Genomic DNA, 26721 nt, shown 5'->3' on the forward strand with positions numbered 1-26721 from the left:
TGGTTTCCAGCTGCATCCATGTCCCTACAAAGGACGCAACCTCATCCTTTTTGATGGCTGCATAGTATTCCATGGTGTATATGTGCCACATTTTCTTAATCCAGTCTGTCACAGATGGACATTTGGGTTGATTCCAATCTTTGCTATTGTGAATAGTGCCGCAATAAACAAACGTGTGCATGTGTCTTGTAGTAGGAGGTAATTATAATCCTTTGGGTATATACCCAGTAGTGGATGGCTGGGTCATATGGTACATCTAGTTCTAGATCCTTGAGGAATCGCCATACTGTTTTCCATAATGGTTGAACTAGTTTACAATCCCACCAACAGTGTAAAAGTGTTCCTATTTCTCCACATCCTCTCCAACACTGTTGTTTCCTGACTTTAATGATTGCCATTCTAACTGGTGTGAGATGGTATCTCATTGTGGTTTTGATTTGCATTTCTCTGATGGCCAGTGATGATGAGCATTTTTTCATGTGTCTGTTGGCTGTATGGATGTCTTCTTTTGAGAAATGTCTGTCATATCCTTTCCCCACTTTTTGATGGGGTTGTTGCTTTCTTGTTATTTGTTTGAGTTCTTGGTAGATTCGATATTAGCCCTTTGTCAGATGAGTAGGTTGCAAAAATTTTTTCCCATTCTGTAGGTTGCCTGTTCACTCTGATGGTAGTTTCTTTGGCTGTGCAAAAGCTCTTTAGTTTAATTAGATCCCATGTGTCAATTTTTGCTTTTGCTGCCGTTGCTTTTGGTGTTTTAGACATGAAGTCCTTGCCCATGCCTATGTCCTGAATGGTACTACCTAGATTTTCTTCTAGGGTTTTTATGGTATTAGGTAACATTTAAGTCTAATCCATCTTGAATTAATTTTCGTATAAGGAGTAAGGAAAGGATCCAGTTTCAGCTTTCTACTTATGGCTAGCCAATTTTCCCAGCACCATTTATTAATAGGGAATCCTTTTCCCATTTCTTGTTTCTCTCAGGTTGTCAAAGATCAGATGGCTGTAGATGTGTGGTATTATTTCTGAGGACTCTGTTCTGTTCCATTGGTCTATATCTCTGTTGGTACCAGTACCATGCTGTTTTGGTTACTGTAGCCTTGTAGTATAGTTTGAAGTCAGGTAGCGTGACGCCTCCAGCTTTGTCCTTTTGACTTAGGATTGTCTTGGCAATGCGGGCTCTTTTTTGGTTCCATATGAACTTTAAAGCCGTTTTTTCCAATTCTGTGAAGAAAGTCATTGGTAGCTTGATGGGGATGGCATTGAATCTAAAATCACCTTGGGCAGTATGGCCATTTTCACGATATTGATTCTTCCTATCCATGAGCATGGTATGTTCTTCCATTTGTTTGTGCCTCTTTGATTTCACTGAGCAGTGGTTGTAGTTCTCCTTGAAGAGGTCCTTTACATCCTTGTAAGCTGGATTCCTAGGTATTTGATTCTCTTTGAAGCAATTGTGAATGGAAGTTCATTCCTGATTTGGCTCTCTGCTTGTCTGTTACTGGTGTATAAGAATGCTTGTGATTTTTGCACATTAATTGTATCCTGAGACTTTGCTGAAGTTGCTTATCAGCTTAAGCAGATTTTGGGCTGAGACAATGGGGTTTTCTAAATATACAATCATGTCATCTGCAAACAGGGACAATTTGACTTCTTCTTTTCTAACTGGATACCCTTGATTTCTTTCTCTTGCCTGATTGCCCTAGCCAGAACTTCCAACACTATGTTGAATAGGAGTGGTGAGAGAGGGCATCCCTGTCTTGTGCCAGTTTTCAAAGGGAATTTTTCCAGTTTTTGCCCATTCAGTATGATATTAGCTGTGGGTTTGTCATAAATAGCTCTTATTATTTTGAGGTACGTTCCATCAATACCAAATTATTGAGCGTTTTTAGCATAAAGGGCTGTTGAATTTTGTCAAAAGCCTTTTCTGCATCTATGAGATAATCATGTGGTTCTTGTCTTTGGTCTGTTTATATGCTGGATTACGTTTATTGATTTGCGAATGTTGAACCAGCCTTGCATCCCAGGGATGAAGCCCACTTGATCATGGTGGATAAGCTTTTTGATGTGCTGCTGAATCCGGTTTGCCAGTATTTTATGAGGATTTTTGCATCGATGTTCATCAGGGATATTGGTCTAAAATTCTCTTTTGTTGTGTCTCTGCCAGGCTTTGGTATCAGGATGATGTTGGCCTCATAAAAAGAGTTAGGGAGGATTCCCTCTTTTTCTATTGATTGAAATAGTTTCAGAAGGAATGGTACCAGCTCCACCTTGTACCTCTGGTAGAATTCAGCTGTGAATCCATCTGGTCCTGGACTTTTTTTGGTGGGTAGGCTATTAATTGTTGCCTCAATTTCAGAGCCTGCTTGGTCTATTCAGGGATTCAACTTCTTCCTGGTTTAGTCTTGGGAGAGTGTAAGTGTCCAGGAAATTATCCATTTCTTCTAGATTTTCTAGTTGATTTGCGTAGAGGCGTTTATAGTATTCTCTGATGGTAGTTGTATTTCTGTGGGGTTGGTGGTGATATCCCCTTTATCATTTTTTATTGCGTCTATTTGATTCCTCTCTCTTTTCTTCTTTATTAGTCTAGCTAGCGGTCTGTCAATTTTGTTGATCTTTTCAAAAAACCAACTCCTGGATTCATTGATTTTTTGGAGGGTTTTTTGTGTCTCTATCTCTTCAGTTCTGCTCTGATCTTAGTTATTTCTTGCCTTCTGCTAGCTTTTGAATGTGTTTGCTCTTGCCTCTCTAGTTCTTTTAATTGTGATGTTAGAGTGTCCATTTTAGATCTCTCCTGCTTTCTCTTGTGGGCATTTAGTGCTATAAATTTCCCTCTACACACTGCTTTAAATGTGTCCCAGAGATTCTGGTATGTTGTATCTTTGTTCTCATTGGTTTCAAAGAACATCTTTATTTCTGCTTTCATTTCGTTATGTACCCAGTAGTCATTCAGGAGCAGGTTGTTCAGTTTCCATGTAGTTGAGCGGTTGGATTGAGTTTCTTAGTCCTGAGTTCTAGTTTGATTGCACTGTGGTCTGAGAGACAGTTTGTTATAATTTCTGTTCTTGTACATTTGCTGAGGAGTGCTTTACTTCCAATTATGTGGTCAATTTTGGAATAAGTGCGATGTGGTGCTGAGAAGAATGTATATTCTGTTGCTTTGGGGTGGAGAGTTCTATAGATGTCTATTAGGTCCGCTTGGTGCAGAGATGAGTTCAATTCCTGGATATCCTTGTTAACTTTCTGTCTCGTTGATCTGTCTAATGTTGACAGTGGAGTGTTGAAGTCTCCCATTATTATTGTGGGAGTCTAAGTCTCTTTGTAGGTCTCTAAGGACTTGCTTTATGAATCTGGGTGCTCCTGTATTGGGTGCATATATATTAGGAGAGTTAGCTCTTCCTGTTGAATTGATCCCTTTACCATGATGTAATGGCCTTCTTTGTCTCTTTTGATCTTTGATGGTTTAAAGTCTGTTTTATCAGAGACTAGGATTGCAACCCCTGCTTTTTTTTGTTCTCCATTTGCTTGGTAGATCTTCCTCCATCCCTTTATTTTGAGCCTATGTATGTCTCTGCATGTGAGATGGGTCTCCTGAATACAGCAGACTGATGGGTCTTGACTCTTGATCCAGTTTGCCAGTCTGTGTCTTTTAATTGGAGCATTTAGTCCATTTACATTTAAGGTTAATATTGTTATGTGTGAACTGATCCTGTCATTATGATATTAACTGGTTATTTTGCTCGTTAGTTGATGCAGTTCTTCCTAGCCTCGATGGTCTTTACATTTTGGCATGTTTTTGCAATGGCTGGTACCGCTTGTTCCTTTCCATTTAGGGCTTCCTTCAGGGTCTCTTGTAAGGCAGGCCTGGTGGTGACAAAATCTCTAAGCATTTGCTTATCTGTAAAGGATTTTATTTCTCCTTCACTGATGAAGCTTAGTTTGGCTGGATATGAAATTCTGGGTTGAAAATTCTTTTCTTTAAGAACGTTGAATATTGGCCCCCACTCTCTTCTGGCTTGTAGAGTTTCTGCCGAGAGGTGGTTGCTGTTATTCTGATGGGCTTCCCTTTGTGGGTAACCCGACCTTTCTCTCTGGCTGCCCTTAAGATTTTTCCTTCATTTCAACTTTGGTGAATCTGGCAATTATGTGTCTTGGAGTTGCTCTTCTGGAGGAGTATCTTGTGGCGTTCTCTGTATTTCCTGAATTTGAATGTTGGCCTGCCCTACTAGGTTGGGGAAGTTCTCCTGGATGATATCCTGAAGAGTGTTTTCCAACTTGGTTCCATTTTCCCCCTCACTTTCAGGCACCCCAATCAGACGTAGATTTGGTCTTTTTACATAATCCCATACTTCTTGCAGGCTTTGTTCATTTCTTTTCTTCTTTTTCTTTTGGTTTTCTCTTCTCGCTTCATTTCATTCATTTGATCCTCAATCGCTGATACTCTTTCTTCCAGTTGATCGAGTCGGTACTGAAGCTTGTGCATTTGTCACGTATTTCTCGTGTCATGGTTTTCATCTCTGTCATTTCGTTTATGATCTTCTCTGCATTAATTAATCTAGCTGTCAATTCTTCCACTTTTTTTTCAAGATTTTTAGTTTCTTTGCGCTGGGTACGTAATTCCTCCTTTAGCTCTGAGAGGTTTGATGGAGTGAAGCCTTCTTCTCTCATCTCGTCAATGTCATTCTCTGACCAGCTTTGATCCGTTGCTGGCGATGGGCTGCGCTCCTTTGCAGGGGGAGATGCACTCTTTTTTTGAATTTCCAGCTTTTCTGCCCTGCTTCTTCCCCATCTTTGTGGTTTTATCTGTCTCTGGACTTTGATGATGGTGACGTTCGGATGGGGTTTTGGTATAGGTGTCCTTCCTGTTTGATAGTTTTCCGTCTGACAGTCAGAAGGACTGTCTGTTGGTCTGTTGGAGATTGCTTGAGGTCCACTCCAGACCTGTTTGCCTGGGTATCAGCAGCAGAGGTTGCCGAAGATAGAATATTGCTGAACAGCGAGTGTACCTGTCTGATTCTTTCTTTGGAAGTTTCTTCAGGGGTGACGCCACCCGTGTGGTGTGGGTGGGTGTCAGACTGCCCCTAGTGGGGGATGTCTCCCAGCTAGGCTACTCAGGGGTCAGGGACCCACCTGAGCAGGCAGTCTGTCCGTTCTCGGATCTCAACCTCCGCGTTAGGAGATCCACGGCTCTCCCAAAGCTGTCAGACAGAGTCGTTCGCGTCTGCACCGCCCCCGCTCTTTCCCCTAATGGGCTGCAGCTGTGCGCTGTCCGCAGAGGTAGAGTCTACAGAGACAGGCAGGCTTCCTTGAGCTGCTGTGAGCTCCACCCAGTTCGAGCTTCCCAGCGGCTTTGTTTACCTACTTAAGCCTCAGCAATGGCGGGCGCCCCTCCCCCAGCCTCGCTGCTGCCTTGCGGATAGATGCCCGCAGAAGGCTGTGTTAGCAGTGAGGGAGGCTCCGTGGGCGTGGGACCCTCCCGGCCAGGTGTGGGATATTCTCCTGGTGTGCCTGTTTCCTTAAAGCGCAGTATTGGGGTGGGAGTTACCCGATTTTCCAGGTGTTGTGTGTCTCAGTTCCCCTGGCTAGGAAAAAGGGATTCCTTTCCCCTTGCGCTTCCAGGTGAGGCGATGCCTCACCTGCTTCAGCTCACGCTGGTCAGGCTGCAGCAGCTGACCAGCACCGATTGTCCGGCACTCCCTAGCGAGATGACCCCAGTACCTCAGTTGAAAACGCAGAAATCACGGTCTTCTGTGTCGCTCGCGCTGGGAGTTGGAGACTGGAGCTGCTCCTATTCGGCCATCTTGCTCCCATCTTTCATTGTTTTAAATGCTCCTTTAAGGAATGATCCAGTTTGATGAACAGAAGAAAATACTGTTATTTTTACTATTACATGTCTTTTGTTTGATCAAATATGAGATTATCCAATTCAGTTATCCATGCAGTTCATCAAAGTTGTTTCCAAACAGATTATTCTTAAAAATAAATCATCAAAAGACAAAGATTTACCACCACTGAGAATATACAAAACATCAAACTACAGGTTCCAGAGCTCTTGCATAATAAATTCATAAAGTGTAACATCACGTCATTGTATTAAACATACGCTTCCTCAGAGTGACTACTTTGAAAGTTCATCTCAAATTTTGCTATACAACTCTTGTTGTATTTATGTAAAAATTTTGGGAGGCCAAGGTGGGTGGATCACGAGGTCAGGAGATTGAGAACATCCTTGCCAACATGGTGAAACCCCGTTTCTACTAAAAATACAAAAATTAGCTGGCTGTGGTGGTGCATGCCCGTAATCCCAGCTACTCGGGAGGCTGAGGCAGGAGCATCGCTTGAACCTGGGAAGCAGAGATTGCAGTGAGCCGAGATCACACCACTGCACTTCAGCTTGGTGACAGAGCAAGACTCTATCTCAAAAAAAAAATAATAATAATTAATTGCAACATGTTAGCATCATACCTCACACCTAGTGCATCTTAGAATAGAACAGAACTCATAGCACATGCTCAATAGTATGCAACTGATTGTGGCTTATTGTTAAGAGTTTGATATGACAGAAGTAGATACTAAAAGAATGGTTAAATATATTACAAATGAAGTACACTTTTTCGTATGTAAACAAACCTGGATTCTAGCCACAGTAATCTTCTGAGATGCATATTCTATGATTGTAATGCTTTTGAAAGGACACATTTATAACTTTAGAAATTTAGATACTTGTTTCAGTACTAGAAAAGGAAGACATTAGTAAATAGTGGAAAAAGTTAATATGGGAGTCTTGGCAATTGAGTTCTTAAGTAATGGATGGCAAGTTCCCAATAGGTGACTATACAGGGTCAATTTGGAAAGATTAAGGGACACTTAACCTGGGTTCTTCACTTATGAGTGGCAATATACTAAAATCATCTGAAAGAAATTCAGGATCTGAAAACATATGTTCAAATTCAGACAAATGATTAAATCTACTATTCATTCGTCTGCTTAATTAATTGAGCAACTCCCATATGCTAGGCACTGTGCTAGGCATTAGAGATACAGTATTGGACTGAATATTCACAATTGCTTTATTTTAGTCATATTATAATAGCTATTAAGGAAAAGTAGAATATACTGCTAAAGTAATAGGGGGCTTGGGTTTTATGAAATGGACAGGGTAGAGCATTCCAAAACTTTCTTTATCTGAAAAAAAAGTACTGCTAAAACGGTTATAATTAAGCTGTTTCTACTATTACAGAATTACAAAGTTTACACATCAACTTTGATAAACTGCATTGATAATTAAATTGGATAATCTCAAATTTGATTAAATGGTTTCAGTCTGCTGAAAGGCTTTTGCTTAGGTTATAATGTAAACTCCTATTTACCATATGATTTTTTGCTGAACTACAAAAATATTATTTAGCACTAACAGAAATAGAAAACTATCAGTTATAGAAGATAAAGCCGTTCATAATGATGAAATGTAGTAAGTGTACTGGTGTCAATATAATAAAGCTGGTGTAATATTACAAAATGTAGATCAAATATAAGTCACCTGCTCAGGAAGTCATCTTTATTGTGGTTTTCAAGTACGTAAGCTAGTTGTGGAACCAGTTGAAGCTGTTTATACAAAAGCTTATTGGAGAAAGGCCAAAATATTAAGGCAGAAAGCAAATTACTATTGGATTGGAGACTAGATCTAGCTGCTGTAATTCATTAATTTTTTTTTAGAAAAGTTAAACCTGGGTGCTTGTGTTTGTTGAAAGAGTAATATAATTAAGACATAACAAAATGTTATTTGTATAATGGGAGTCTCTGGTTTTGAACTGTCTAGACACTGAAAGTACCTATAAAAATGTGAACTTCATGTGGGTGGGGATTTTTGTCTATTTTGTCTACTGCTGTTTCTGAAGAGCTTAGAATAGGCCCTGACATTAACAGAGCTATATATTTTTAAATTAATGAATGAATGAAAAGCAAAGTAAAAAATGGTGTCAATATTTATGTAGAAAAGGAAGAAATCAACAAAATGTCGGTGATGTCACATTTAACATAGAAAAAAATAATTTAAAAGCATTGAATAAATTGAGTTTATATAAAGAAACTACAAAAATAAAATTTTTATATTAATAAGGTAAGTATAAAAACATGACGGAACAATTCACTTAGCGTGTCATCTAGGAAATCAAATATTCAAATTGCAAGTCTGTTTAAAAGGGCATTGAACTACATTATGTGTAATTTGTAGTCACAAATGCCAAGTGAAAGACAACCAAATTCCTACTTTAGGGAGGCTACCATAAGACTTTCAAGAGATTGTTTTGCTTTCTATGTGACTTTACAAAACTACAGTATGGAAGGTACAATAATGTGGGTATAACTATACTGATACATTTATGAACTCATATGCAACCATTGTTCCTTTGAGATGATGCTATGAATGTTGATTTTCACCTGCACTTTTCCAGCATTGCTAAAGACCAGTGCATAACTCACTGCAGTATAACTTCCATGTGTCTTGTTCTTTGTTCTGCTGTGCCAACTTGCATTGCCAACTGATGCTGTGACAGTCTGCTGAAAGGCTTTCACTTAGGAAGAGCCACCCAATTTCTTTTTTTTTTTTTTTTTTTGAGACGGAGTCTCGCTCTGTCGCCCAGGCTGGAGTGCAGTGGCCGGATCTCAGCTCACTGCAAGCTCCGCCTCCCGGGTTTACGCCATTCTCTCGCCTCAGCCTCCCGAGTAGCTGGGACTACAGGCGCCCGCCATCTCGCCCGGCTAATTTTTTGTATATTTTAGTAGAGACGGGGTTTCACCGTGTTAGCCAGGATGGTCTCGATCTCCTGACCTCGTGATCCGCCCGTCTCGGCCTCCCAAAGTGCTGGGATTACAGGCTTGAGCCACCGCGCCCGGCCGAGCCACCCAATTTCTGGGGACTGTTCCCTGGGGTTGACCACCAGCTCTATTGCCTCTAGCGTTTCGTTGTCATGTCATTCCATTTTTAATTTTTTAACCTACTTTTGAAGTGTTTCCTCCTAACCAAGTACAGTACACCTTGGTTTATGCAGATATTCATTTAAAAGACTTATTGAAATATCAATGATCAGCAATTCCTATGTATGGATAAAAATGAGTAATTACAGTAAAATCACAGAGCAGTAAAATTAGTGGCACTATGGTAATCTGTAGGAGACAGAACAGAGTCACTTTGCTACCCAGTCAATAACATTTATTGGGAAGATACTTTGCATACTATGTAAACTCTTCTCTACTCCCAGTTGTAGACTTTAATTATCCTCCTATATTTTCAATTCTCCTATATTTTCAATGATGCTTCTTGGAAATTTAAAAGAATGTGGAAGTTCAGGAGAACATACAAGTCAACAAAAGTCATTTAGGAAATTGGGTATCTACTAATTGCTAAGCACTGTTCTAGGTTCTAGGCAAAAATAAATAAGACATATTCCCTTCCTTTTCCTAGTGCACAGTTGGATAAGGGACCAGCCAGGTACACAGTGCAAGGACAGCAACAGTAGAGGTATGTCCACGGTACAGAGGTATTAACTGTGGGTATGGGGAGAAATAGTGGTGTCAGGATAGGTTTTGAAAGGAAGGTTTTTAAAGATCAACTCTGAGGCCATCTGGCAGGAAAGAGGGGAGGACATTCCAGGAAGACAGAACAGATGACACAAAGGCGCGGAGGAGTCAAGCAATATGGTGTGTTTGGGGAATTCCAAGCAAACCAACATTGCTGAACCTAGAGTGCTTGTGGGAAACAGGAGAGTAAACAACTCTTGGAGATTATGTTTGTGAGGTGTGGAGCGGCACAAAAAAGCATTGTGGAGTGGCACAAAAAAGCATTGAGCTGATCCTTGCTTGATCTGACAGTTTATGTATATACTGATGACTATGAAGACAAGTATAGGTTAAATTATCACAAGGACTTTCCAGTCATTCTATGACAATATATACAATGTAAAAGGCAACCTCTTTATGCAGTTGTTAAAATACAATATATCGTTTCTTTTGAGGCTCTTGTCCATTTCAGTGATTCTACATTTTAAGTAGTGAACGTTGACACAATAAAAATTCACCTTGCCAAAGACAGGCAGGCAATCAGGACCCAGTTTATTCGTTACAAGGACTGATTATTCTTTCCTGATGGACATTAACCTTGTTTCTCTTTAACTGAGACTGCTCTTTGTTACCTTACCTAACTGTCCATCCTGTAGTTTCCTGTGTGGTTAAATGAAAGATTATAAATAGCCTTGTAGTACCTAAAACAAAGTACGCCATCAACAAATAATTATTGACTGGCCAAGTCTATCAGACGTTGGATACATCTAAAGCACATGTGCAGTTTTAAGAGTTTACTATTAATCTGCTGAATCTGTCACATTTGATAAATTCTTTGTTTACAAATGACTACAATCTGTTAATGCTCATTTGTATGAATTCAACATGTTTCCCACTTTGCTCTTTAAAAAGAATGCTATAAGGTTGACTGCTGCTAACTATTAGGTGAAGACTATTCCCCCAGAACAGCACAGCTTGGCATGTGGTAGAATGGTACCCAACAAGCGTTTATTGGGTACCACTCTACCACAGAATGAATTATTAATAGCTTATAATCAAGGCCTTCAATTCTTTTTTTTTTTTTTTTGAGACGCAGTCTGGCTCTGTTGCCCAGGCTGGAGTGCAGTGGCCGGATCTCAGCTCACTGCAAGCTCCGCCTCCCGGGTTCACGCCATTCTCCTGCGTCAGCCTCCCGAGTAGCTGGGACTACAGGCGCCCCCCACCATGCCCTGCTAGTTTTTTGTATTTTTTAGTAGAGACGGGGTTTCACTGTGTTAGCCAGGATGGTCTCGATCTCCTGACCTAGTGATCCGCCAGTCTCGGCCTCCCAAAGTGCTGGGATTACAGGCTGGAGCCACCGCGCCTGGCCGGCCTTCTCTTCTTTTTTTTTGAGGCGGAGTCTCGCTCTGTCGCCCGGACTGGAGTGCAGTGGCCAGATCTCAGCTCACTGCAAGCGGCCTTCTCTTCTTAAGCAACTAAGCCTTTTTATTCTCAGCTTTGACCATATGGAAAAGTACTGTCCAACAGAGATATAATGTAATGTAAACCACATATGTAAGTTTATATTTTTTAGGATCCGCATTTGAAAAAGTAAAAAAGAAACAGTTGAAATTGATTTAATAATATATTTTATTTAACCTAGTATATCAAAATATTAGCATTTTAATATGCAATGGTTATAATATTTATTAAAGAGATATCTTACTCTCTTTTTTTCCTACTAAGTATTTAAAAATGTGGTGTGCATTTTATATTTATAGCACATCCCAATTAAGGTAATAAATTTCCATCAAAATACTTGATCGGTATATAGATTTTAGAAAATGTACAGTTGAAAAGGTAGATTCATATACTTAACATACTTTCAAACATAACAAAATTTTTCAGTCACTGAATCAAATCGGTTTTTAAGTGTAAATTATTTGAAATTAAGTCAAATTAAAAATTCAGGCAACATGTTAAGAGCTCAGTAGTCACATGTAACTAGTACTGGACCTGGTAGTTCTAGAGAATTCTACTCCATAGGGCTGACGGTAGGCAATGCTCTTTTCCCACTTTTCACTGTAGGTTTAGCACTTTTTAGATCTTTATTTCCCTTTTGTTTTGTCAGTACTTCAATTTTCTTCTGAAACTTTCATTACCCTAACACATTAAGTTAGGAATCTGTGAATTGAACCTGCCACATTTGATTAATAACCCAAAAGAAAATTACTCAAAGCCTTAAAATATTCCTTTTGTCATTTCTCCATAGTCACAGGCACAGAAGCTATATATAGTAACAAAAAAATTTTGCTCATGAGCATTTTCATTCTTAAGGACTAGGGTTAAACAGTATTGACTCCATCACAATAATGCCTCGTCATTTTTTTCCCTCTCCCATGTTTAAGGATCTATCTACCAATGCCATTTTAAGGGGAGAAGAGCTCATGTAGAGACAGACAGTAATTCCTTTTGAAAAACATAGTGACTTTTTTTTTTTTTTTAACCTGGGCAAAGTTCACTTTCACTTAGTTTTCACTACATACCAAGCTTAAAACCGTAGATATTAATAAGGATTATTTGAATGGCTTTTTTTTTTTTTTGATAGAGTTGTTCTATCCAAAAAAACAATTTGGCTAACTAGAATTTGGTTAGTTAGAATTATGGATTCGAGCTACCTAGTCATGACTCTCTTTGATAGAAACGTTCTTTGGGGATTGACTTAAACAATAAATATCCCTTATTATTATGTGATATTCTGTAAATTTCAATATGTGAAATGGTGAGCATTGTGTAGCAAATAGAGCTAAAGAATTTGTCCATGGCTTTTAACAGACACTTTAAAATCTGTGGAAGCCACTGTGCCAGAATCTGGGGCTCTCCTTTGAGCTCTGTCTCGAATTAGCCGTTATATCTTAATGGGGTGAACCTATGGTTTCTGTGACTGGTGCAAGATTGAACAGCCCCACATATTCCAGTTATCTTCTTCTGTATCTTATTAACCTGGTGCATCTGTGATCTTGAACAAGTTAACTTAGTGGAATTTTGTAAAATGGAAATAAATATGCCTGTCAGGGTCACCATGATTATAAAGATAGAATAACATGTGAGTACACTTTGAAGAGCAAAATGCAAACTACCAGCTGAAGGAATGATTCATATTCCAACGGGGCTGAACACCTTTTCACAGATACGCGTTTATTGCTAGGTTAACTCAGGTACTATTGCAACACTGGGTACCCTTGTGTGGCTGCAGCAGTCAATGGTGCCGCTGACACTGGTGGCAGCCCCTACAGGCAGCCGTCGCAATAGTTAACCAGAAAATAACCAGAAAAATACAAGAATATGCCCTTGCAACTTCAAAACATCTTGGTGATTCAGGATTTTCTGCAGAGGGAATGTAAATACTTGACATTCTCAGTAACACATCATAGTTCAGGATGCAGCATTGCAGTTCCGCCGCCTGAATTCTGTTTGAGAAGTGGTGATGACCACCAAAGGGATCTTTTTTTTTTTTTTTTTCATTTGATTTGTGAAATTGGGACGTGGTTACAAGAGAAAATGCTAAAGGAATAAGTACATAGATGGTGTTCTAGAAGTAAATATAGACGGGGTGAGAATTGTTTCTTTCCTCAAAGGATTTTTGTGTTTGCTATTTTTAGGTCTTTTGGATTTAAAATGATTTAAGGGTCAAGTGTTAACTTTTCAGAAACAACTTTTAATGAGTCAGGATAAAAACCATCTGGTGCAGGGGTTCTTCTTTCAAATGGAGGAAATTCAGGAGACACGAGAAATTTCCCACCATCATAAGGATTCCGTTGGAGGCTTACTTAAGTAGCTCAACAAATGAATGTATCTACTCCTGTCTTTCATTCCTTTTGTCTTCCTGCCCATCCACGAAAGGAAGTGAAAAAGAAATGTTGCAAAGAATAGAGAGATGATAAGGTTTTCGTTCTAGAGGCTGAATGTGCAAAATGTAAGCTCTCAAATGAGATAGAAAAAAAAAAGCATCCTTGCTTCTAAAAGGCGAATAGGTCCTGGACAATGCACTACAGACGCGGATGCCTGCAGGATGTCATGAGGCAGGTGGGTGGAAGTGTGAGGAAGCCACCTGGAAGAGGGAGGACAGGGCCCAAATCAGACACAGCTCTCCATCCTCCCTAAACAGGATCGCCTAAGTGACACTTCCTTGTGTCCCAGGAAGTGACGATCAGCCAGTGTAGATGCTGTGACTCGCGGGTCTCACCCACTCCGGGGGTGCTGCGGGGCGCCCAGAGCGACACGTCTTCCGTCGGCCCCATTCCCGAAGAGGCCGCGCCGTCGGGGGCTGAGACCCACTTGCACTGAGTCTCCAGCCGCCCCGCTAGGCTGCTGGCGCTTCTAGGGGCTTTTGCGCTCCTTGCCAAACTCTGATGGTGACCCTGAACCTAATGGCTCCCTAGAGAAGGGGACTGACAGAGGGCTCAGGCGAGGACAGGGATTGAGAAAGCGTGGAAACGGGGGAGGAGGAGTAGAATTTAAGAATGGTAAAAGTCCCGAGGTAGGAGAAAAGGAGGGGTAGGATCCAGGGTAGGATTGAATCCAATTCTTCTCCAATGAAACGGACCAAAAAAAAAAAAAAAAGAAAGAAAAGAAAAAAAAAAATGCCACTTATTCACATCAGCTCTCTCACCCTCAACCCGGCAAAAACCAAACACGAATAAAAATAAAACCACCAGAGGCTCTTAGAAGACCGTAAACTCTGCGGGTGGGGCACGAAATAAAAATAAACACACGGACAGGCGGGCAAGAGAGCGCGGGAGGAGGAGGAGGAGGAGAAGGAGGAGGAAGAGGAGGAGGCGGCCCCGCATCCCTAATGAGGGAATGAATGGAGAGGCCCCCTCGGCTGGCGCCCGCCCACCCGGCGGCGGCCGCCAAGTGCCTCTGGGCGCTGCGTGCCGCGCCCGCTGCTCCGCGCGCAGCCGGCTCGGGCCGCTCCTCCTGACTGAGGCGCGGCGGCGGCGGTGGCTGTGACCGCGCGGACCGAGCCGAGACATTCGCGCCGGGGGCTCGGGCGCCGCCGCCGCTGGGCCCCGGGCGCGTGGATGCGGCTGGGCCGGGCGGCGCCGCACACCTGAGGCGGGGAACTGGGCGCGGCGCGGGCGACGCTGTCAGGGCCGCGGTTCCTGACGCCCAGGCGCTCCCCAGGACCAGCTAGGCAGTGATTTGAGGCACCGGGTTCACCTTCACCCATGGCCCGGAGAGCCTAGCGGGGCTCGCCGCCGCCTCCCAGCTCCCCTTCCCCGCCTCCCACCCCTCAGCGCCGCATCCTGCCAGCCTCGACGCCCCGCCAGCGCCGGGCAACCGCCTCGCTCGAAGCCCTCCCTCGTTACTGTCCGCGTACCCCGGCGGCGCCACCGCGGGAAGCGGCTCCCCCTCCTCTTCCTCCGCGTCCTCTTCTCTCTCTCCCCCGCCGGGGCCGCTTGTTGCACCGCTCCGCGGCCTGCGGGAGCCGCTCGCCCTGGTCTTGTGCTCGCGTCCGCACCCCTTTCCTGTCGCCCCCGGGGCCCGCACCCCAGCCGGGCCGGCGAGACCCCGGCCAGACCCCGCTGCCCGCACAAAATGTCGGCCCGGACGCCATTGCCGACGGTGAACGAGCGGGACACGGAAAATGTGAGTAACCGGAGCCTCTCTCGGGAGCGGTGGGGGCGAGACCCTCCTCTGATCCCCACTTCACTCGCGCTTGGGCCGCCCCCCGTGCCTCCACGCGGCCACCCGGGGCAGGGTCTCCACCTGGAGCCCGGCATGACCGTCACCCACTGCTCAGCCCTATTCTTCATTCCAACCCCATTTCGCTTGTTTCCCTTCAAGGGTGAGGGTGGGGAACCGTAAGTGGCGCCCTCTCGCTCGGAGGTGGTCCTCCAGGAGCGGATGGGGTGATGGAGGGCAGAGAGGCAGAATGGGATGGCAGAGTGGGCAGTCAGGATTGCTTTATTTCTACCTCTGCATTCTGTGCCCCCACCCGAATGAATGCTTGCTTTACAATAGCAGACGAGCCGGCTACCTCTCGCTCTTGCTTTTCTGGATCTTTCAATCCTTTGCACCCTCCCCTCCTCCCCCCGCATTGCCCCATGACTTTGCTTTTTGTAACATTGTGTCCACATTTTGGGTCATGGGCCCCAAAGGGAGAAGGATGGGAATGGAAGTGGAGATGTGTGCGTGTTTGTATATGAGTTTATCTTGCTGTGACACTCTTAGTAGAGATGAGTAGAAGAATTTCACGAACAGCATCTATGGCCCTGGGGTTACAGCAAAATGTTGAAAAGCCACATGAAGCCAAGGGCTTTTTAATCTCTTCCTTAAGTCAGTGATAATGATGCAGGGCAGGTTTTACTTTAAATATCTCTCCTCCTTCTTGAAGTGTCACAAGGTGCACATCTTTGAAGGAGGGATTTTCTATGTCTTTGATCTGATTGCCCTCAGGAGCTGTTATCAAAATGCAGATGTCCCTGGCTTTTAAGCTCTTGAAAAACGAAAAGAACAAGACCCCTTGTATTTCCACCTTCTGAAAAGTACAGTTTTGTGTGTGTGTGTGTGTGCGCGTGCAAGTTCCTTTGTGGGAAGGTTTTCTTGTTTTTTTTTTGTTTGTTTGTTTAAAATACTCAAGACGTGTAAATAGGGCTTGGCTGATTTTCCGACTGATTTTTAAGGACCTAGAGGGGTACTAAGTTTTGGTCAACTGTCCAGACCTCTGTCTGGTTATCTCATCAGCCGTCCAGCTTTTGATGTACCACTGACTTCATCGGGTTGGTAAAATAAAATAACGAAGCGCTTTGGTGTTTTTAGACAAAAGGCATGAGAGAAATGATACAAGCTCACTTCTGAGTTGTTGGAGGGGGTATAAACAGATGATTTCATCTTAGGAGGGGAGCACAGAAATTTAATATAATTATACAAAGAAGAAATTCAGTAAGAGACCATTGTTAGAGGACCTGTGAAGATGTTTCAGAGTATGCTTTTGTCTTCTCTAGCGCCGTGCATTTGAAATGGGAAAGATAGTGTAAGGCTGCTGCTATCATAGATTAGAATCATTTTAGTTCAAATCAGATTAGTTCATCTGCATCATAACTATTTTAGAAAATATAATTGATACACAGTTTTGATTGAGAGATTGAACAAGGTCAGAGAAAAAGATGGATATTTTGGTTTAAGTTGATTTTAAAGCCGAGTTGGCACGGAATTTTTCTAACAGGAACTCTAAAAAAATGCCTGTCATTCAAGAGTGTGAATGAAAAGTAAGACAGATGATAACCTTTGTTTTTATTAGCAAATTACTCTATGTGTTAACCCAGGAAGAATGGAAAAATACATTGTTTTTATTTTCTTTTAGATTTTTATAGCTCTTCTCATACTTGTATGAATAAGGTACTTCATAAAGACATGAGATATAATTATAGAAATATGCATTAAGGAATAGTACAAAATGCAGCTTCTCATGTAAGAACACACAAAAAAGGATTTTAAAGCTAAGCAATAATAGTATGATAAATTTTGTTATGAGTACCTTCTGAAAATGATTATGCTGTGTAAACTGATTTGCTGTTTCTAAACATGTTATTTCAAAGTCACTTTTATGGTCTTGTGCCTATTGTGTTGTACATAATGATATCTCCATTTAGCTTACTCTACCCACATCCTTATTTTCTCCTAATTGCTATGGAAAATATCTATTATATGACAACTGTCAATAAGTATGCACTCAGCACATTTGTTTGTTAGGTAAAGGGTTGGGAAGGGGATAGAGAAGTAGTGTTTAAGATCTCCCACCCCAACCCCCGCAAGGAGCTTACAGAAATAATAATCCCAAACAAATAATGTATAGTAGAAGACATTGTGTAAATAGGGCTAAATTGGTTTATAGGAGTTATAGGTGTTTATCAAAGAGGCCACCACTGATTGCTACTAAATCACCATTGGTGACTCTCTTTATTCTGTAGTTGGTGGTAAATGGCATCATCTGTTTTTACTTCTCATCCATGAAATAAAGTAACAAACCTGCTTTGTTAGCTAATATATTAATGCCAGTATGGCAGCCAAAATGTATGTTTGTTTGTAGTTATTTTCAATTACATGACATATTTTTAAAAGTTTATGAAACTTTTATATTCATATGACTATTAAAGGGTTCTAAGTCCTTTGGTGTATCAAGGATGCTAACCAAAAACATTTTATTATCCTTAGAAATTAAAATCAACAAATACAGTAATTTAAAACACCATCTTGATATTTCATTGTCATTTGCAGTTAATATAAACATTTCTTTGGTCATCCATATAACGTATTTGGATTTTGTCTCCTTGGGAATATATATAATATCTACCCTTCTCAGTGTCACTAATATATATTCAGGATAAATTAAAAATCCCAAAAGAGGAATATTATAGCACTGATCTCTTATATACTACTACTATATATAGTAGAATGAGAAAGCATTGCTTTTCTCTAAGGACAGTCTGTGTGTACTTTTTCAGGAGTATTTTCTTTGATGAAAGATCTGTGTGTGCCTTGTTAATAGGCCTGAATGGGCTAAATACAACAGGACAACCAATGATTAACTTTTAAGGCAATAAACACTTTGTAGTAAAGTAAAAAAATACATGTTGCAGATAATATAATCAATGCAAAATGTGTTTGATTTTAGATTATAAACAGTAAGTCCAGAAAAAGTAAAAAATATTTTTCGTTTTTTCTTGTTAGATTTTATTTGAATAATTCCACCATGGATGTAGATAATATATTATCATTACTCTTACGTGTTTTTTAATGAAACAATAAAAAAAATTTTAGTATTTGGGGAAAACTGATTATGCTAATTATTAATGGGTCAAAAATGCTCAGCCTAGCTATCTGTGATGAAATTTTGATCAGTATGAAGAAAACTCTTTTGACTACTTCTTGGGAGGTTTTAAAATTGAATTCGGTTCGATTAAAAAGTCTTTAACAAAAAAAGACTCTTGATGTTGAGTCTTGTAACATACTGAAATTCATGGCGGTGGTTATATTGTAACTAAGGTTGCCATCAGTAGTTTGTCCTGTGAGAATCATTGTTAATGGCATGAAGAAGCAAGAGGAAAAGCATACCTTTGCCACTACCCTTGGATTTTCTCAGTATCCTGTGCATCCTTCACATGTCACAGTACTTATCACATAGCATCTAGTTGCCTGACTTTGTCTCCCTTAGTCTGTGTTGCCAGTGCCCAGCACAGTGACTAGTATTGGTATATAAGAAATCAGTGCTGTAATACCCCTTTTGAATTTTTTCATTTATCGCCAAAGTATATTGGTGACATTGGTGAGGGTAGACATTACGTATTACAACCTGAGAGGCTGAATGAAGCCTTCAGAGAGAAAATTTAGTGACCTACCCAACGTTAATAATTCTATCCTTCAAGGTTAATAATGAAAATCCGACAGCTTCCACTATTACTGTACTCATGCTATTACTTCTAGAACGTGTTTTTTTGTTTTATTTTGTTTTGTTTGTGTCTTAAAGATTTTAGAAGAGTGACTCACGCCTCTAATCCCAGCACTTTGTGGGGCCGAGGTGGGAGGATTGCTTGAATCTAGGAATTCAAGACCAGCATGGGCAACATGGAGAAACCCTATCTCCACTAAAAATACAAATATGAGCTGGGCATGGTGGTATATGTCTGTAGTCAGTCACAGCTACTACAGAGGCTGAGGTGGGAGGGTTGCTTGAGCCCAGGAGATCAAGGCTGCAGTGAGCCAAAATCACACCGCTGCACTCCAGCCCAGGTGACAGAGTGAGAACCCTGTTAAAAAAAAAAGAGAGAAGATTTTAGAAGAGCATATGAAGTGGAATAAGATCCTTTATTAGAGGAAGAACAGGATATGCCATCCTTATCCCTACTTCTGAACCTTTACTGTTTCCTGTGTAGAGTGCCTTGCACTTGTCCTTTCATATCAAATTTACAAATCCTTTATGGCTTGTCTCATTGTTTTAACAAGACTTCTGAAATGATTGCAGCTAATATTGTTGTAGCTGAACAGTGGTGGATGTATATAGTCCACATCACTGGTCTCTACAGTGGGTGTGCCAGGCAATACATTGGAAGAAGAAATGTATTTAATGTCTATCACTTCACTTTTGACCTACATGCTATTATTACGTCTTCTTTTTTTTTTTTTTTTAATAAAAATCCAGGTCGTATAGAATTAGACACATGATTTTAAAGTTGTTATTGTTGTTGTTATTATTTTTCTTCTTCCATCTCATTCTTTCCTTTGGGGGTCATTTTCTCTTTTCCTGATGAATATCTTTGGAAGTTCTTTTGGTGAAGGATTGTTAGTCATGAACTTTTTTAGATCTGAAGACATATTTTGCCCTAATTCTTAAAAGATAGCTTTGCTTAGTCTGTAACTCTAGGTTGATAGTTTGATTCCTTTCACCACTCAGAAGGTAGTATTCCGTTGTCTATTGATTTACATTATTTCTGTTCAGGAGTCGTCTGCTATTTGGTGTGTGATCCTTTCTGTCTGTCTCTATCTTATGTGGATTCATACGTCTCATCAGTTATGGAAATGTACCAACCATTATGTCTTTGAACGTTACCTTACCTCTGTTCTATATAGTATTTCTGGCACTCTGGTTAGATGTGCTAAAATTTATCATTCTATCCTTCATGTTTAACCTGTCATTCATGTTTTTCCTCCTCTTTCCTTGTTTCTTTGTACTCCAATCTGTAGTATAACCTATGCTATAGTTACCATATATGTTTCGATCTTTCTTCAGCTGTATATAACCCTGTTAACCTATCTGTTGAATTTTTTTTCATTGTGGTAAAAAGCATCCATCAGATACACCCCACCCTTGTAACAAATTGTTAAGTGTACAGTACAGTATTTTTGGTGGGGAGGGAGTAGATTTTAGTGGTGGTAAGGTGGCAATTTTATTTTTTTATTTTTTTCACATCTTATTTTTTATTTAATTTTATGATATGTATTAGATCTATTAGTGCATATTTTGGGGGTATATATGTTAATTTGATACATTCATATAATCAAATTAAGGCAACTGGGATATCTATCACTTTACATATTGATCTTTTCATTATACTAGGAACATTAAAATTATTCTAGCTATTTTGAAATACACATCGATTAATGTTAACTATACTCACCTGAGTGATCTATTGAACACTAGGTGTTTTTCCTTCTAAGTGTATGTTTATACTCATTAAGCAATCTCTTTTCATACTTCCCTTCCTACTAACCCTTTCTAGCCTTTGTTAACCACCAATCTACTCTATCTTCATGAGATCGCTTTTTTAGCTCCCACATATGAGTGAGAACATATTTGTCTCTCTGTACTTAGCTTATTTCACTTAACATAATGACCTCCAATTTCATCCATAGGCACAATATTGTACAGCACATCTCTAGAAATTTTTCATCTTGTGTGACTGAAACTGTGTACATATTGAACAGCAACTCCCTATTTCCCTTTCTGTCCAGACCCTGGCAACCACCATTCTTACTTTCTGCTTTGATGAGTTTGACTACTTTAGATACCTCACAAAAATGGGATCATGTAGCAGGATTTATCCTCTGTAACTGGCTTATTTCATTTTAGCACAATGCCCTTAAGGTTAATCCATGTTGTAGCATATGGCAGGATTTCCTTCTTTTTTATAGCTGAATAATATTCCATTGTATTATGTACCTTGTTTTGTTTATCCATTTATCTGCTGATGGACATTTGGGTTGCTTCTACTTATTGGCTCTCATAAATAATACATCAATAAATATGGGAGTGCAAAGATCTCTTTGAGATCTTGATTTTAGTTTTTTGGATAAATACCCAGAAATGGATTGTATGTTAGTTCTATTGTTAGGTCATATGGTAGTTCTACTGGGTCACATGGTAAGTCTATTTTTAATATTCTGAGGAGACTTCATATCGTTTTTCATAGCAGCTGCAGTATTTTACATTTCCACCAACAGTGCACAAGGGTTGCAATTTCTGTACATCCTCACCAATGTTTATTTTCTATTTTTATTTTATTTTTGTTTTATGGTTTTTAAAATTATAACTATCCTAAGAGTTGTAAAGTAAATATCTTACCGTGGTTTTGATTTGCATTGCCCGGATGATTTGTGATGCTCATCATCTTTTTATATACCTCTTGGCCATTTGTGTGTCTTCTTTAGAGAAATGTCTATTCAACTCCTTTGCACATTTAAAAATCAAGTTTTTTAAAATCAAGTTGGTGTATAGTTTTGCTCATACTGTAGTGTGCTTTTTCACTCTGTTGTTTTCTTTGATGTGCAGAAGCTTTTCAGTTTGATTTAGTCCTGATTGTCTATTTTTGCTTTTGTTGGCTGTGCTTTTGATGTCATATACAAGAAATGTTTGTCAAGACCAATATCATGAAGCTCTTCTATGTTTTCTTCCAGGAGTTTTATAATTCAGGTCTTAAATTTAATTCTTTAATCCCTTTTGAGATAGTTTTTGTGTATGATATAAAATGAGGGTCCAGTGTCATTCTTTTGCATATATATATATCCATTTTCCCAGCACCGTTTGTTGAAAACACTGTGCTTTACCCATTGTGAATTTTTGGGATCCATGTTGAAAATCATTTGACTGTGTATGCATGGGTTCCTTTCTGAGCTCTCTATTCTGTTCTTCGTGTATATCTCTGTCTTTAAGCTAGTACTATACTATTTTGATTACCATAGCTTTGCAATATGTTTTGAAGCCAGTAAGTGTGAGGCTTTGTTCTTTCTGAAGATTGTTTAGGCCATTCCGGGTCCTTTGTTTTTCCATATGAATTTTATAATTTTTTTTGTTTCTGTAAAAAATGCCATTAGGATAGTTCTTCGTTAGTGCATAGAAATGTCACTGACTTTTGTACATTGATTTTGTAGCCTGAAACTGTTGAATTTGTTTATTCTTTCTAGCAGTTCTTTTTTTGGTATTTGGAATCCTTAGGGTTTTCTACATATAACATAATCTCATCTACAAACAGTGATAATTTTACTTCTTTCTGATTTGGATACCTTTTATTTATTTATTTTTTTCTTGTCTAACTGCTCTGCCTAGGACTTCTAATACTATGTTAAATAGAAGTGGCAAGAATGGGCATCCTTGTCTTGTTCTTGATCTTAAAGGGAAACCTTTGTTTTCTACCGCTGAGTGTTATATTAGTTGTGGGCTTTTTATATATGGTCTTTTTTATGTTGATGTAATTTTTTTCTATTTTTATTTTGTTGAGTGGCGTTTTTAATCATGAAAAGGTATTGAATTGTGTCAATGCTTTTTCTGCGTCTATGGAGATGATGAGGCAGTTTTAATTTTCCTTCTATTAATGTGGTATATATCACATTGATTTTTCTGTGTTGAGCCATCCTTGTATCCTAGGGATAATTCCCTCTTGGGCATGGTATGTGATCCTTCTAATGTGCCGTTGAATTTGAATTGCTAGGTTTTTTTTTTTTTTTCTGAGAATTTTTATATTGATATGCATTAGGGATATTGACTTGTAGTTTTCTTTTCCTGTAGTGACTTTTTCTGGTTTTTGTATCATGGTAATGCTGGCTTTATAAAATGAGTTAGGAAGTATTCTCTTCTTTTTGGGGAAGAGTTTGAAAGGGTTGGTTTTAATTCTTCTTTAAATGTTTAATAGAATTCACTAGTGAAGCCATCTGGTCTTGGGTTTATCGTTGTTGGAAGGTTTTTGATTCCTAATTCAATCTCCTTAATAGTTATAGCTTTGTTTAGATTTCTATTTTTTCATAACTTAGTTTTTGTAGGTTTATCAGGGTTCTCCAGAGAAAAAAATCCAATCGGCTATACATAGATATATGAGAAGATTTATTATGGGAACTGGTTCCTGTAATTATGGAGGCCATAAAGTCTCACAGTGTTTCATCTGAAAGTGGGAGAACCAGGAAAATCAGTGATATAATTCAGTCTGTGTCTGAAGGCCCAAGAGCCAGTAGCTCTGATGCCTGCAAGCAGGATAAGATGAATATCCCAGCTGAAGAAGAGAGAAAACTTTTCTGGTTTTTTTTTTCTTTTTGAGACGGAGTCGGAGTCTCGCTCTGTCGTCCAGGCTGGAGTGCAGTGGCGCTATCTCTGCTCACTGCAAGCCCCGCCTCCCGGATTCGCGCCATTCTCCTGCCTCAGCCTCCGGAGTAGCTGGTACTACAGGCGCCCACCACCGCCCCCGGCTAATTTTTTAAATATTTTTAGTAGAGACGGGGTTTCACCGTGTTAGCCAGGATAGTCTTGATCTCCTGACCTCATGATCCGCCTGCCTCAGCCTCCCACAGTGCTGGGATTACAGGCGTGAGGTTTTTTTTTTTCTTTATATTCCAATCGGGCTCTCTCAATGGATTGAATGATACTTGCCTACATTGATGAAAGTATATGCTTTGTTCAGTTGCTGATCAAAATGCTAACCTCTTCTGGAAAAACTCTCTTGGATATACCCCAAAATAATATTTTGCCAGCTGTCTGAGCATTCCTTAGCCCAGTCAAGTTGACATATAAAATTAACCATCACGGTAAGTTGTATGTTTCTAGGAATTTATACCTTTCTTTGATATTATCTGATTTGTTGGAATATGATTATTCATGGTGGTATCTTATATCCTTTTTATTTCTGTTTCATCAGTTGTAATACTTTCTCTTTCATTTCCAATTTTGAGTCCTGTCTTTTTTCTTAAGTCAGGTTTCTCAATTTGTTGATCTTTTCAAAAAACCAAGTCTTTCATTGATTTTTTTTTTCTGTTTTTGTGTTCACTAATTTATTTCTACTCTAATCTTTTTCATTTCCTTTCTTCTGCTAAATTTTGAGTTAGTTTGCTCTTCTTTCTCTAGTCCTTGAGGTGTTGAGTTAGATTATTTATTTGAGGTCTTTCTCTTTTTTTTTTTGTTTGAGATGGAGTCTTGCTCTGTCATCCAGGCTAGAGAGCTATGGCGTGATCTCGGCTCACTGCAGCCTCTGCTTCCTGGGTTCAAGTGATTCTCCTGCTTCAGCCTCCTGAGTATCTGGGATTACAGGTGCCGGCCACCATACCTGGCTAGTTTTTGTGTTTTTAGAAGAGACAGGGTTTCACCATGTTGGCCAGGCTGGTTTAAAACTCCAGCCTCAAGTGATCTGCCCACCTTGGCCTCCCAAAGTGCTGGAATTACAGGCAAGAGCCACCACACCCAGACTCTTATTCTTTAATGTAGGCGTTTTTTAATGAAGTGACGATAAACTTCCCTCTTAGTGCTGCTTTTGCTGCATCCCATAAGTTTTGCTGTTGTATTTTTGTTACCGGTCCTGGAGAATGTTCTGTGTGTGCTTGAGAAGAATTTATATTGTGCTGCTGTTGGGTGGAATGCTGTGTATGTCTATATGTCCATTAGGTCAATTTGTTCTACAGTGTTTTTCAGGTCGTCTGTTTCCTTATTGATCTTCTATCTAGATATTCTATCATTATTGAATGTAGGGTATTGAAATCTTTTACTGTGTGTTGCTGTCTATTCCTGCCTTCAGTTCTGTCATGTTTGTTTCTGCTGTGATGTTGGATACATATATATTTATAATTGTTATAGCTTCCTCATGAATTGATCTTTTTTTTTGAGACGGAGTCTTGCTCTGCCACCCAGGCTGGAGTGCAGTGGCCGGATCTCAGCTCACTGCAAGCTCCGCCTCCCGGGTTTACGCCATTCTCCTGCCACAGCCTCCCGAGTAGCTGGGACTACAGGCGCCCGCCTCGTTGCCCGGCTAGTTTTTTGTATTTTTAAGTAGAGACAGGGTTTCACCGTATTAGCCAGGATGGTCTCGATCTCCTGACCTCGTGATCCGCCCGTCCGGCCTCCCAAAGTGCTGGGATTACAGGCTTGAGCCACCGCGCCCGGCATGAATTGATCTTTTATCATTACTTAGTATTCTTCTTTGTCTCTTGTGATAGTTTTTGACATAAGATCTGTTTTAGGCCAGGCGCGGTGGCTCAAGCCTGTAATCCTAGCACTTTGGGAGGCCGAGACGGGCGGATCACGAGGTCAGGAGATCGAGACCATCCTGGCTAACACGGTGAAACTCCCTCTCTACTAAAATATACAAAAACAACTAGCCGGGCGTGGTGGCGGGCGCCTGTAGTCCCAGCTACTCCGGAGGCTGAGGCAGGAGAATGGCGTAAACCCGGGAGGTGGAGCTTACAGTGAGCTGAGATCCGGCCACTGTACTCCAGCCTGGGCGACAGAGCGAGACTCCCTCTCAAAAAAAAAAAAAAAAAAAAAAAAAGATCTGTTTTATCTGATGTAAGTTTGGCTACCTCTGCCCTCATTTGGTTATTTCACCCTTTAATTTTTAGCCTGTGGATGTCCTTAAATCTAAAGTGAATCTCTTGTACACAACATATAGTTGGATCTTATGTTTTTAATCGATTCAACAACTCTGTCTTTTGATTATGGTGTTTACTCCATCTACATTTGGTGCAATTAGTGATAGGGAAGGACTTACTGTTGCCATTTTGTTAACTGTTTTCTGTCTTGTAGGTTTTTGTCCCTCTTATCCTCTCTTGCTGTATTCCTACGTGTTTCACTGATTTTTTTGTAGTGACGTCTAGTGTAAGCTGGATTCTATCAGCATCTAAAACCTGTCCCTCTGGCAGTCCCCTAAAAATCAGAGCATTGGATCCATGCTCCACTCTTCTTTTCCCCCATCTGTTGAATTTTCAATTTCATTTATCATATTTTTAATTTCTCTTAAGCTTGTCTGCCTTTTTAAGTAGATTCTTGGACTTTGCTTATTTTATGATTTCATCTTCATTTCCTTGAACGTTTAATATATAGTAATTTGCACCCTGTTTCTGGTAGTTCCGTTATCTGAAGTCCCTAGGAGGTTAGATTATCTGCTAATTCTCATTCACTACGTTGTTTCTTATTGAATGTGCTGGTATTTGATGGTGTCATTCACTATGGTTGTTTCTTATTGAATGTGCTGGTATTTGATGCTGAGCTCCTCTTTGCCTGATTGTTATTTGTGTGAAACTTGGGGGCCTAAATTGAGGATGCTTCCTTCAGAGAGGGATTGGGTTTGCTTCTGCTGGGAACCCCTACTGACCTTGGGCACTTTAGTCTCCTGTAGGGATTCCCGGGAGTTGTAGATTCAGCTCTCTAGCCCTGTA

At 40.3% G+C, this 26721-nt stretch overlaps 1 protein-coding gene across 4 annotated transcripts in view; it reads left to right on the forward strand.

The window, feature by feature from the left end:
• The first annotated feature begins 14432 nt into the window (after window positions 1-14432).
• Window positions 14433-26721, forward strand: part of MARK1 (microtubule affinity regulating kinase 1) — a 149331-nt gene continuing 137042 nt past the window's right edge. For 3 of the 4 annotated variants that reach the window (XM_033196857.1, XM_033196860.1, XM_033196859.1), the window contains exon 1: window positions 14448-15186. In XM_033196857.1, the coding sequence (XP_033052748.1) occupies window positions 15136-15186 (51 nt within the window). In that variant the 5' untranslated portion in view covers window positions 14448-15135. Of the gene's footprint in view, window positions 15187-26721 lie in introns of all 4 variants that reach the window. The other variant, XM_033196858.1, reaches the window with a different exon arrangement.

The sequence above is a fragment of the Trachypithecus francoisi genome, unplaced genomic scaffold (assembly GCF_009764315.1).
Source record: "Trachypithecus francoisi isolate TF-2019V2 unplaced genomic scaffold, Tfra_2.0 Lachesis_group5, whole genome shotgun sequence".
In the NCBI taxonomy this organism is placed as follows: domain Eukaryota; kingdom Metazoa; phylum Chordata; class Mammalia; order Primates; family Cercopithecidae; genus Trachypithecus; species Trachypithecus francoisi.